Consider the following 13,176-nt stretch of genomic DNA (forward strand, 5'->3'; position numbering starts at 1 on the left):
CCACCACTACCATCACCACCACCACCACCACTACCATCACCAACACGACCATCACCACCACCACCACCACTTCCATCACCATCACCACCACCACCACCATAACTACCACTACCATCAGCACCACCACCACCACCACCAGAACTACCACTACCATCAACACCACCACCATCACCACCACCAGAACTACCACTACATCACCACCACCACCACTACCACCACCACCACCACCACCATAACTACCACCAGCACCACCACCATAACTACCACCATTACCATCAACACCACCACCATCACCACCACCACTATCATCACCACCACCACCACTAACAGCCACTTCCCCTGTTGCTCCCTAACTCTATCCTTACCCAACCCTATCTGACCCTATCCCAGCCAACTAGCCAGCCAGGCCTCCCTCGTTGAATGCTTGGCTGTCAGAAAAGCCCTGTGTGTTTAATCCTAGGGATTGTGGGTTGGTATTGTTGCACCACGCTTGCTGACTGGGTTTCTGCCTCACTGTCACACACACACACACACACACACACACACACACACACACACACACACACACACACACACACACACACACAGCCCTGACCTACTTTTTCTATATACAAAGGCCCCTGTTGTTTATACTACGTCCACTCTACAGACAAGAACACCCAACTGACCTTGTTCATCAACAAATAAAATGCAAAGTGGTGGACAAAAGAGTTGACGGTCACACACACACATATGCATACATGCTGGGCAGGTTCCAGGCATAAGCAACATAAGTAATAGGACTGGGAATGGCCAGGGATCTCAGGATACGATATTATCACGGTACCTAGGTGTGATACGATATGTATTGCGATTCTCACGATTCTATATTTATTGCGATTTGATACTGTGACTATATTGTGATTCGATGTTCCAAACATATTGCTCACCATATGTCTGTTGCAGAGAGACAAGAGTCATTAGAAAATAAGTTTTAATCAGTCATAGAAATAAAAGCGCTGAAAACAATTTGGCTTCCTGTTTAAAAAGATGATGGAGGACAAGATATGAAGGAAAAATACTGTGGTGTTGTGGTGCAGATACAGCCAACTAGCGCAAAAATAATATTGCGATTTTATCAAAATGATACGATATATTCAAAATAGTATCTCGATATGTAATTGTATGTATTTTTTTCCCCCCATCACTAATACGCAATCGCTTAGGGCCCCGTGGCCACTAGGGGGCCCCTGAGTAAAAAACGAAATGTGGTTGTGTATCAGCAGTTTATCTCTTGTTATGTCAGTCACTGACAGTCATTCTATTAGCCCATGTTAGCTAACATGTTGTAGATTTGTAAGTTTGTCTAGCCAGCTATCTAAGCTTGTAGTAATCATGGTTGAATTTCCAACCGGGCACATAGGGTACGTGCCCAGGGGCCCTGACTTCTAGGGGGCCCTCATTCATTTGTTATTCACTCTCACTCAGACGTCATATTAACATGGCATAAGTCATGGCAAACTGTGTAGAATTGCAGGAAATTAGCTGTTAAACTGTAAATGTTTCTCTCCGCCCCATGGCAAAATGTGTAAAATTGCATGGAATGAGTTATAAAACTACAAAATCTTCTCTCTGCCGAATTGCAAATGTGGAGAATTGCAGCAAACCTGCTTTAAAACTGCCACATGTTCTCTACCCCTTCCATTGCAAAATGTGTAGAATTGCAGGAAATTAACTCTAAAACTTCTATTTTTTTCTGTCAACCGTCAAGAGAGGGGCCATTAAAATGTTTTGCTCGTGAGGTGGGAGGGCCCCACAACAAAATGTTGCTTAGGACCCGCAAAAGGCTAGGCTCAGCCCTGAATACATGCATGCAGGCACACACACGTGTGGTATATGTGGTCATTAGAAATGCATTTGGGTCACTGTGAGAATAATCACAGCAAGATGTCTTTCCCACTGTATGTATATCCTGGCTTTAAAAATCTGAAGACAGAGCGATTCTAAAATTGCTCCCAGGTATGTTCAGAAACAGCAGAGAAAAAGGTCACTGAACTCAATCAGTGCAATGAATTTGCAAGAATATCATGATGACTTGCACAAAATGCATTCAATGTTTGTTTATGCTTTCTGTACAGGTAAACAGCCTCTGTAGGCCTACTCAGTTGCTGTGTAACCCAATGTTTTTTTCTCTGCCACAAACACATACACACACACACACACACACACACAATCCTCTGCCTCAGACATCACACCATAAAGGGTTTTTCTCTACCAGGGTGGGGGTTGGGAGCACGACAACATTCAAACATAGCCTCTATGTGTGTCCATGTGTGTGTGTGTTTGTATTTTTTATATTTCCCAACCTTATATGCACGTCTCCCTTGTTTCATCCTCCTCTCCTCCTTTCTCCTCCACATCACTCTTATTTGGAGAGTGTGTGATAGTGGATGGAGACAGGAACAAATAGAGCAAGAGGAAGTGAAGGAATGAGACCATGATGATTGAGACTGATGATTGAAGCTCTTTGTGACTTGGCACTCAGACACCACATGCTTATCTGAATGGGAATGAGTTTATTTCTAGGGTGGTCAGTGTCCAGTTGATATACATATTGAGATATTAACAAATAATGTCCATTACAATCTTGCAATATTGGCCTAGTTCAATATAGGCTAGTTCAGATAATTCGATTCTAATCAGACAAATGTATAAATAAATACAGTGTCAAATACAAAAATGTTTGTCCTCTAGTTTAACATTTCATGGCGACATGACTTTTGCTTGTTGTGTCTACTACCCCACATTGCGCTGCTTCCCGCGCGGGGCGTGGGTCCGTTTCAGATGCGCACGGCACGGGCACAGTTCTAAATGCAAAGAGCGCTCCCAGCTTCTGACCAACGACAGCTCTACGCCGCTCACCGCGTCGCAGGACTGTCAAGTGAAAATGGGTCTCGAAAAGGTGAATTACGAAACGAGCATTATCATGGACGAGGACGAGTTCAACCGATCAATCGAACCGATTCTGTCGAAAAATGACAAAGTATATGCGGCGATTCCAGACCGAGATCCCAATGACATAAACGCGCACTTAAAGGTAAGCTACCCTATCAGTGTATCAGCACACCGTGCGCTTCGGGTTTCACAATGTAAACTACAGTATGTGGATATGCCTATATCAAGCCATAGTTCGATAATTTCATTATGTCATTGTTACGTTGCCATAAGTAATAAAGTAATAACAACATTGTATGCTGTGCATGTGTAATAGCTGCACAAATCATTGCTTTTGCCTATGAGTATAGTTTATAAATTGGCTGTGAGTTTTCATTTGGAGTTTTCTTATCCATCCATTTCCTGAACCAACCTGGTCTCAGAGCATTTCGGATTACTCAATACGTAAATCCAAGATCCCACCTTAGTATGATATGTCACGTTTCCTATGTATTAATTTGTGTATTAATTTGTTAATTTGTGGATGTCCGTCACCCATTTTTTATTATATGTTATGTATTACAATTCATATTATATGTTCCGAATTTGCAAAATTGATTTTTTTTGGTGAAAAACACATGATATGTTACAATTTCTAGATAGACTAGGGGTTAGGGTGAAGGTTAGGGTTAGTGTTAGGGTTAGGGGAAGATTTAACTAACATGCTAAATAGCTAAAAAGTAGTAAGTAGCTGAAAAGTTGCTAATTAGCTAAAAGTTGTCCAGGGTGAGATTCCAACTTGTAACCTTTGTGTTGCTAGACATTTGCATTATACGCCTACTCATCCACCCCAACCAAACACCCAATTTTCGTTTTTGCCTTAAGTAACCATCTGTCTTATTTAACCATACCAAATGTAACATATCATACTAATGTGTGTGTTTCGGATTTTTCATTTACTATGTTACATCTAGTCTATGAGACCTGGCTGCCAGACACTTCAGAAACATCTGATTGTTTGTTTGTGATTTTACAGGACAGATGGTGACAGATGGGTATATGAATGAATGACTCCTGACAAGATATCTCCTTCCCCAGGTTGGTTTTGACGATGTGATAGCAGAGCCCAGTTCGAGCCACAGCTTCGACAAAGTATGGATAGGAAGTCACGCTGTCTTCGAACTGGTCAAATATGGCTTCTACCTAATATTGACCACCATCCTTGCTGTGCCCATGGCGTTTATCCTTGGTATTGTCTTCGGGGTCTTCAGCTGTGTTCATATTTGGTATGAACATCACATGCTATCTTGTTGTTTCGGTGCTTGGCCAAGGGCCAATGTTTCCTTTGCCTGTTTTGCTGCCTAAATGTTTTGTCCCATTGATGACAGAGAGGGTGGTATACTGCGTATACTCAGTTTGCACAGTTAAGCTGGTATATTGACATTAACATAAACTATTTAGTTCACATCATAGGGAGGGTAAAACTGTGAATAAGTTTGAAGTGTTTTAACTTGATTTTGGTCATTATTTGGTAACCTTTCCATATGGAGGTATATAGGCCTATTTTCCATGATGTACTATTTGCGTGCCAGTGGACACAGGTGCCTAACATACCACTCAAAAACTATATTTTGGTATTTGTTTCATTAGTCCACTGTTGATACAGTTCAGAAATGTTTTGCATGTCAACAATCAAATTTTCAAGATATAGAACACAAAAAAATACAGAAAGTGTCACAGTATGATGTGTTTTGCTATATCAACAGTGGTCGAATGAAAACAAATACCAAAAGATAGTTTTTGAAATGTATTTTCCTTTAAGTTGTAGGGATATCGTGCAACTCCTTACATTCACAAACTGCCTGAGAGCCACTTAGTAGGCTGGCTACTTGCTGAAACAACACCAAAAGTGAGGCACTGTATAAAAAGTTAGGAGGAATGCAGTGTTCCAGTAGTAGTGGAAAAATGCCCCCATAACCCCTGCCAGACAGTTGGCATTCTAGTCTGCCTTGCAGCACCATAGGCCTATTTTCAGAGGAGAGTGGGACATTCCACTAGAACAGATAGGCTATATATTGTTTTGGCCATTGTTTTGTGGGCATGTCACAAAGAAACTTTCATCTGATCTTTACTACAGTTTCTGGACTAATTTCTCCATGTCTCAATGTCTCAGTCTCTCTACAGAATTTATTCTGCTTAAAGCCATTGTCTGCATCCCAAATTGCACCCATAGGGCCCATAGTGCTTTGGTCAAAATTAGTGCACTATATAGAGAATAGGGTGCAATTTGGTACGCAGTTATTGTGTGGAGGAAGAGTAAGTCGGCACTGTCTGTCACAGCTTTTATGGCGGATAAGCAATGTAAATATGGCGTTGGTGACATAGGCAGAAATCAATAGAGGGTGGAATGGCAACTGTAGCAAATAGTTGACCCTGTGTCTGGTCAATAGATGGCTGGGGTTTGGCTGAGTGTTACAAGACACAGTGGCACTAGAGAAAGGCACATTGATAACAACACACTCCCTAGCCTTAATACATATTGCAGGCTACAAGCATTCATGAAAGTCTGCATTAACTGTTTACGATTCTGAATATCCCAAAGGGACAAATTAAGACGATGAAGAAGGCTGTGTGTTGAATGCATGTTAAGAGGTACTCTGCGGTCTGTAACAAGCACAACTTGGCTTTCTCATGCACTTGATATTAAACTCAAGGTTATAGGTTTCTTGTAATGTAATACATATACGTATGTGTAATAGCTATGCACGACTACACACTATGTGCACTGGAAGAATACTGCATGTTTGTGATGCACAGTTGAACCTGTTGTTGTGGTCCTTCCTTTTCTCCTCCCTTCAGGGTGCTAATGCCGGTGGTGCGGAGCTGTCTAATGGCGCTGCCCTCTGTCCAGGTGGTCTGGAGCAGCCTGACAGACATGCTCGTCACCCCCCTCTTCCACAGTATGGGCCGGTGTCTGTCATCAGTTCACGTCAAGACCACAGACAACTGATAGGGGCTTTCCTTCCCTGTCATGAAGACGCACAGAGGGGGGAAAGCAGGGGGTCGGATGATAGAGACTTAAAAAGGATTTATTTAAGGCTCTAACTTTTTTTGGCATATGTCTAAGTGGAAAAACAAGATATCCTTCACTCAATGTTTGTGTTGAAATATATAAGCTCTTTATAAAGCCAACATCAACACTCCATAATATCTGCTAGAATTATGATATAATCATTTATAAGAAGGCTAATGGCTACCTGTAAAGTAATGATATGTTTTTAAGTCGTCATAAAGGTTGATTGGGGTAAACTTCCCTTAGACAACACCATGACACCATCTGGGTAATAACATGATCCAACATGATCATTTATATCATCTGGAATTTCACAAAAGATTAATAATAAGGTTTGATGTTTATAGAAGTTATTGTGTCCAGCTTTATAAAGGCTTTTTATGTATACTGCCAAAAGGACCATTTTGCATTTGTGACCAAAACAAATTCTTGTCATTCCATAGTTCTGATTCTGATTCTAAAGAACTGTTTTAATCATATTCGATCAGGTCAGGGCAACATGGTTTTTGACGATAAGGCATCATACCATCCCTGACAGCAGACATGTAATATTTGTGTAGTTTCTGCTTTTTATGTGATGTATATATAGCAGAGAATTCAGCTGGAAATTGAATGAATGAATTCCTTCATATGTTTTCTGTAATAGAGTGTACATAGATCCAAGATTATGGGATGCAGCTTATTGCTTACTTGTGCAGCCTTATTTTGCTACTGCTGTGTTGATCTCGCAGTGCTTTGGATATATTTTTGGGCATTAGCTTTTATACTAAGGGGCAGTTTCCCGGACATAGATTAAGCCTAGAAATTCTCTATTAAGCTTCCTTTTTTCCTTTTTGTATCCATGACGCTTGCTTTTCTGTGTCCGGGAAACCGTCCCTAAAAAAACTACAGTAAAAACCGAAGACAATTATATACATTTATACAAGAAGTGGACTAAATGTCCAATATAATATAAAACACGAGTATTGGCTCTCTAACTTACTATTTATATGCCACGCACATTTGTCATGTTTCATGATTGTCCATGTTTTGATTGAAGTCATGAAAAAACTGGACAGAACTTGCTGCTTGTGTTCCTTAAGATAATGAGGTGATTACACTCCAGTTAATTCTATTGAGTGAAGCATTGATACACTTGTCAGGTACATGGCCTACACTCTTAGAAAAAAATAAAATGTACTATCTAGAACCTAAAAGAGTTCTTCAGCTGTTCCCATAAGAGAACCATTTGAAGAACCCTTTTTGGTACCAGGTAGAAGAACCCTTATGTGTTCCATGTAGAACCCTTTCCACAGAGGGTTCTACATGGAACTCAAAAGGGTTATACTTGAAAACAAAAAGGTGCTCTTATGGGGACAGTCGAAGAACCCTTTTGGAACCTTTTTTTCTAATATTGTAGGTGCTGCTGAGCTTGTTTTTAGCAGCTCGTAGTAGCTAGCGTACATGCTTTACTTCAAAACCCAACTATAGAGAGAATCTCTACAGACAGATAACTAACAGAAATATCTGGCAGATAGTGCCACCAGTTTTTCGCAGCTCATATAAAAAATAGGACTCACACAAGACCCTGTGCTTTGTTTCACCTTTTACTGCAGTGTGCTGAATCAGGGTCACACTGGCTGTTTCTCGGTAGTCTTAAACAAATCTACTTTGAAACAAAGGTATACCTCACACATGTGGTTATGGGCTTAAAAAAGACACCTGTACCATGTCAGATATAGAGTTGGAATGTATTCATTCATGGAATGTATCCCATTATTAGCCTTTACATACATCACAGAAGACTAAAATATCAACAACAAAATCATTTGACGTAGAAACACCGGATTTTCTGTTATAAAATAAATGTATGTTTATTCATTATGAAATTATAAAAACGATTAATAACATTCCACCCATGAGGCCACTAGAAAAGTTTGTCATTTGACTGCAAGAAAGGGACAATCAAGCGCAGCGGTTCTCTCAGTGACTTCTAATCATTCGGCTATAAAGCAAGACAGTTCACAGACCATGTCTGTACTTGGCTGAGTTGGTTCTTCTCTACCGAGAGAAAATTGCAGGTGGGATTGTATCGGTGTTGAGTTTGGGCTGGAGGTTTTTTTTATGAGATGAAACAATGTAGTAAAAATGGACAACGATATGATTCTAATTCTGCTCAACAAGTATTCTTTGATTTGTGTAAAGTACCAAAAATGACCCTTTTCTTCACGAATAAAGATTCTTGTTTCTAAAATGTTCTGAGTATTGCTCTGTCTGTCTGTCATAGAAGGTCATGACAACTGTGACGGGAGGGCGAGGGGAATGTTTCTCAGTCTCAGGGCCAGAGGAAAGTCAGAAATTACGAACTGAGCTGGTCTGATTGCACAAGACACAATCCTATATAGAGAGGAAATCAAATCAAATCAAATTTTATTTTGTCACATACACGGTTAACAGATGTTAATGCGAGTGTAGCGAAATGCTTGTGCTTCCAGTTCCGACAATGCAGTAATAACCAACAAGTAATCTAACTAACAATTCCAAAACTAATTTCTTATACACAGTGTAAGGGGATAAAGAATATGTACATAAAGATATGAATGAGTGATGGTGCAGAGCAGCATAGGCAAGATACAGTAGATGGCATCGAGTACAGTATATACATATGAGATGAGCATGTAAACAAAGTGGCATAGTTAAAGTGGCTAGTGATACATGTATTACATAAGGATGCAGTAGATGATAGAGTACAGTATATTCGTATACATAGGAGATAAATAATGTAGGGTATGTAAACATTATATTAGGTAGCATTGTTTAAAGTGGCTAGTGATATATTTTACATCCTTTCCCATCAATTCCCATTATTGAAGTGGCTGGGGTTGAGTCAGTGTGTTGGCAGCAGCCACTCAATGTTAGTGGTTGCTGTTTAACAGTCTGATGGCCTTGAGATAGAAGCAGTTTTTCAGTCTCTCGGTCCCAGCTTTGATGCACCTGTACTGACCTCGCCTTCTGGATGATAGCGGGGTGAACAGGCAGTGGCTTGGGTGGGTGTTGACCTTAATGATCTTTATGGCCTTCCTGTAACATCGGGTGGTGTAGGTGTCCTGGAGGGCAGGTCGTTTGCCCCCGGTGATACGTTGTGCAGACCTCACTACCCTCTGGAGAGCCTTACGGTTGTGGGCGGAGCAGTTGCCGTACCAGGCGGTGATACAGCCCGCCAGGATGCTCTCGATTGTGCATCTGTAGAAGTTTGTGAGTGCTTTTGGTGACAAGCCGAATTTCTTCAGCCTCCTGAGGTTGAAGAGGCGCTGCTGCGCCTTCTTCACGATGCTGTCTGTGTGAGTGGACCAATTCAGTTTGTCTGTGATGTGTATGCCGAGGAACTTAAAACTTACTACCCTCTCCACTACTGTTCCATCGATGTGGATAGGGGGGTGTTCCCTCTGCTGTTTCCTGAAGTCCACAATCATCTCCTTAGTTTTGTTGAAGTTGAGTGTGAGGTTATTGTCCTGACACCACACTCCGAGGGCCCTCACCTCCTCCCTGTAGGCCGTCTCATCGTTTTTGGTAATCAAGCCTACCACTGTTGTGTCGTCCGCAAACTTGATGATTGAGTTGGAGGCGTGCGTTGCCGCGCAGTCGTGGGTGAACAGGGAGTACAGGAGAGGGCTCAGAACGCACCCTTGTGGGGCCCCAGTGTTGAGGATCAGCGGGGTGGAGATGTTGTTGCCTACCCTCACCACCTGGGGGCGGCCCATCAGGAAGTCCAGTACCCAGTTGCACAGGGCGGGGTCGAGACCCAGGGACTCGAGCTTGATGACGAGCTTGGAGGGTACTATGGTGTTAAATGCAGAGCTGTAGTCGATGAACAGCATTCTCACATAGGTATTCCTCTTGTCCAGATGGGTTAGGGCAGTGTGCAGTGTGGTTGAGATTGCGTCGTCTGTAGACCTATTTGGGCGGTAAGCAAATTGGAGTGGGTCTAGGGTGTCAGGTAGGGTGGAGGTGATATTGTCCTTGACTAGTCTCTCAAAGCACTTCATGATTACGGAAGTGAGTGCTACGAGGCGGTAGTCGTTTAGCTCAGTTACCTTAGCTTTCTTGGGAACAGAAACAATGGTGGCCCTCTTGAAGCATGTGGGAACAGCAGACTGGTATAGGGATTGATTGAATATGTCCGTAAACACACCAGCCAGCTGGTCTGCGCATGCTCTGAGGGCGCGGCTGGGGATGCCGTCTGGGCCTGCAGCCTTGCGAGGGTTAACACGTTTAAATGTTTTACTCACCTCGGCTGCAGTGAAGGAGAGACCGCATGTTTCCGTTGCAGGCCGTGTCAGTGGTACTGTATTGTCCTCAAAGCGGGCAAAAAAGTTATTTAGTCTGCCTGGGAGCAAGACATCCTGGTCCGTGACTGAGCTGGATTTCTTCTTGTAGTCTGTGATTGACTGTAGACCCTGCCACATACCTCTTGTGTCTGAGCCATTGAATTGAGATTCTACTTTGTCTCTATACTGACGCTTAGCTTGTTTGATAGCCTTACGGAGGGAATAGCTGCACTGTTTGTATTCGGTCATATTACCAGTCACCTTGCCCTGATTAAAAGCAGTGGTTCGCACTTTCAGTTTCACGCGAATGCTGCCATCAATCCACGGTTTCTGGTTAGGGAATGTTTTAATCGTTGCTATGGGAACGACGTCTTCAACGCACATTCTAATGAACTCGCACACCGAATCAGCGTATTCGTCAATGTTGTTGCCTGACGCAATATGAAACATGTCCCAGTCCACGTGATGGAAGCAGTCTTGGAGTGTGGAATCAGCTTGGTCGGACCAGCGTTGGACAGACCTCAGCGTGGGTGCTTCTTGTTTTAGTTTCTGTCTGTAGGGAGGGATCAGCAAAATGGAGTCGTGGTCAGCTTTTCCGCAAGGGGGGCGGGGCAGGGCCTTATATGCGTCGCGGAAGTTAGAATAACTGTGATCCAAGGTTTTGCCAGCCCTGGTGGCGCAATCGATATGCTGATACTGTTATGAGCTTGAGTGAAGACCCAAAAGCGGTTTTAACAGAAAACAGAGTTCTTTAATGAAAATACAGGAATGGCATAAATCCTCTTCCAACGTTGTCAGCGGAACAAAAAGAACGTTAGTATAGTGCAGGATGCTCCTGCCAGGCAGACTCCGACAGGACAAGGTGGAAGCAAACGAGACGACAGCTTGCTTCTGGCATCAAAAAACACAAACAAGAATCAGCCACTGAAAGTAGCAGGAACAGAGAGAGAAATAGAGACCTAATCAGAGGGGGGAAGAGAGAACAGGTGGGGAAGAGTGAAAGAGCTAGTTAGGGCAGATGTAGAACAGCTGAGGAATGAGAGACAGAGAAGGTAACCTAAAAAGACCAGCAGAGAGAGAAATGAAGAGAAAGGACAGGAACAGACATAACAAGACATGACAGTACCCCCCCCACTCACCGAGCGCCTCCTGGCGCACTCGAGAGGAAACCTGGCGGCAACGGAGGAAATCATCGATCAGCGAACGGTCCAGCACGTCCCGAGAGGGAACCCAACTCCTCTCCTCAGGACCGTACCCCTCCCAATCCACTAGGTACTGATGACCACGGCCCCGAGGGCGCATGTCCAAAATCTTACGAACCCTGTAGATGGGTGCGCCCTCGACAAGGATGGGGGGGGAGGGACGGCGGGGCGCGAAGAACGGGCTTAACACAGGAGACATGGAAGACCGGGTGAACGCGACGAAGATAGCGGGGAGAAGAAGTCGCACTGCGACAGGATTAATGACCTGGGAAATACGGAACGGACCAATGAACCGCGGGGCCAACTTGCGAGAAGCTGTCTTAAGGGAAGGTTCTGAGTGGAGAGCCATACTCTCTGACCGCAACAATATCTAGGACTCTTGGTCCTACGCTTATTAGCGGCCCTCACAGTCTGCGCCCTATTACGGCAAAGTGCCGACCTGACCCCCTTCCAGGTGCGCTCGCAACGCTGGACAAAAGCCTGAGCGGAGGGGACGCAGGACTCGGCGAGCTGAGATGAGAACAGCGGAGGCTGGTACCCGAGGCTACACTGAAAAGGGGATAGACCGGTAGCAGACGAGGGAAGCGAGTTGTGGGCGTACTCTGCCCAGGGAGCTGTTCTGACCAAGACGCAGGGTTACGAAAAGAAAGACTGCGTAAAATGCGACCAACAGTCTGATTGGCCCGTTCGGCTTGGCCGTTAGACTGGGGATGAAAGCCGGACGAGAGACTGACGGAAGCCCCAATCAAACGGCAAAACTCCCTCCAAAATTGAGACGTGAACTGCGGACCTCTGTCGGAAACGACGTCAGACGGAAGGCCATGAATTCGGAAAACATTCTCGATAATGATCTGAGCCGTCTCCTTAGCAGAAGGGAGCTTATCGAGAGGAATGAAATGAGCCGCCTTAGAGAATCTATCGACAACCGTAAGAATAACTGTCTTCCCCGCTGATGAAGGCAGTCCGGTGATAAAATCTAAAGCGATGTGAGACCACGGTCGAGAGGGAATGGGAAGCGGTCTGAGACGGCCGGCAGGAGGAGAGTTCCCAGATTTAGTCTGCGCGCAGACCGAACAAGCGGCGACAAATCGACGCGCGTCACGTTCCCGAGTGGGCCACCAGAAACGCTGGCGAATGGAAGCGGCGTACCCCGAACGCCGGGGTGGCCGGCTAACTTGGCAGAGTGGGCCCACTGAAGAACGGCCGGACGAGTAGGAACGGGAACGAACAGAAGGTTCCTAGGACAAGCTCGCGGCGACGGAGTGTGAGCGAGTGCTTGCTTTACCTGCCTCTCAATTCCCCAGACAGTCAACCCGACAACACGCCCCTCAGGGAGAATCCCATCGGGGTCGGTGGAGACCTCAGAAGAACTGAAGAGACGAGATAAAGCATCAGGTTTGGTGTTTTTGAGCCCGGACGATAAGAAATAACAAACTCGAAACGAGCGAAAAACAGAGCCCAACGAGCCTGACGCGCATTAAGTCGTTTGGCTGAACGGATGTACTCAAGGTTCCTATGGTCAGTCCAAACGACAAAAGGAACGGTCGCCCCCTCCAACCACTGTCGCCATTCGCCTAGGGCTAAGCGGATGGCGAGCAGTTCGCGATTACCAACATCATAGTTACGTTCTGACGGCGATAAGCGATGAGAGAAAAACGCGCAAGGATGGACCTTGCCGTCA

At 44.4% G+C, this 13,176-nt stretch overlaps 1 protein-coding gene across 1 annotated transcript; it reads left to right on the forward strand.

The window, feature by feature from the left end:
* Nucleotides 1-2,562: 2,562 nt before the first annotated feature.
* On the forward strand, nucleotides 2,563-8,223 carry cav2 (caveolin 2). The gene is made up of 3 exons (XM_064929348.1): nucleotides 2,563-3,076; nucleotides 4,012-4,199; nucleotides 5,773-8,223. The coding sequence occupies exons 1-3, from the start codon at nucleotides 2,753-2,755 to the stop codon at nucleotides 5,921-5,923; spliced, it is 663 nt and encodes a 220-aa protein (XP_064785420.1). The 5' UTR covers nucleotides 2,563-2,752; the 3' UTR covers nucleotides 5,924-8,223.
* Nucleotides 8,224-13,176: the final 4,953 nt, after the last annotated feature.

Source organism: Oncorhynchus masou, chromosome 22, assembly GCF_036934945.1.
Source record: "Oncorhynchus masou masou isolate Uvic2021 chromosome 22, UVic_Omas_1.1, whole genome shotgun sequence".
NCBI lineage: Eukaryota > Metazoa > Chordata > Actinopteri > Salmoniformes > Salmonidae > Oncorhynchus > Oncorhynchus masou.

Coding starts and splice junctions, on each gene's coding strand:
- cav2 (XM_064929348.1), top strand. CDS start 2,753: ATGACTTTTGCTTGTTGTGTCTACTACCCCACATTGCGCTGCTTCCCG. Junction 3,077..4,011: donor ACATAAACGCGCACTTAAAG/GTAAGCTACCCT, acceptor CTCCTTCCCCAG/GTTGGTTTTGACGATGTGAT. Junction 4,200..5,772: donor TTCAGCTGTGTTCATATTTG/GTATGAACATCA, acceptor TCCTCCCTTCAG/GGTGCTAATGCCGGTGGTGC.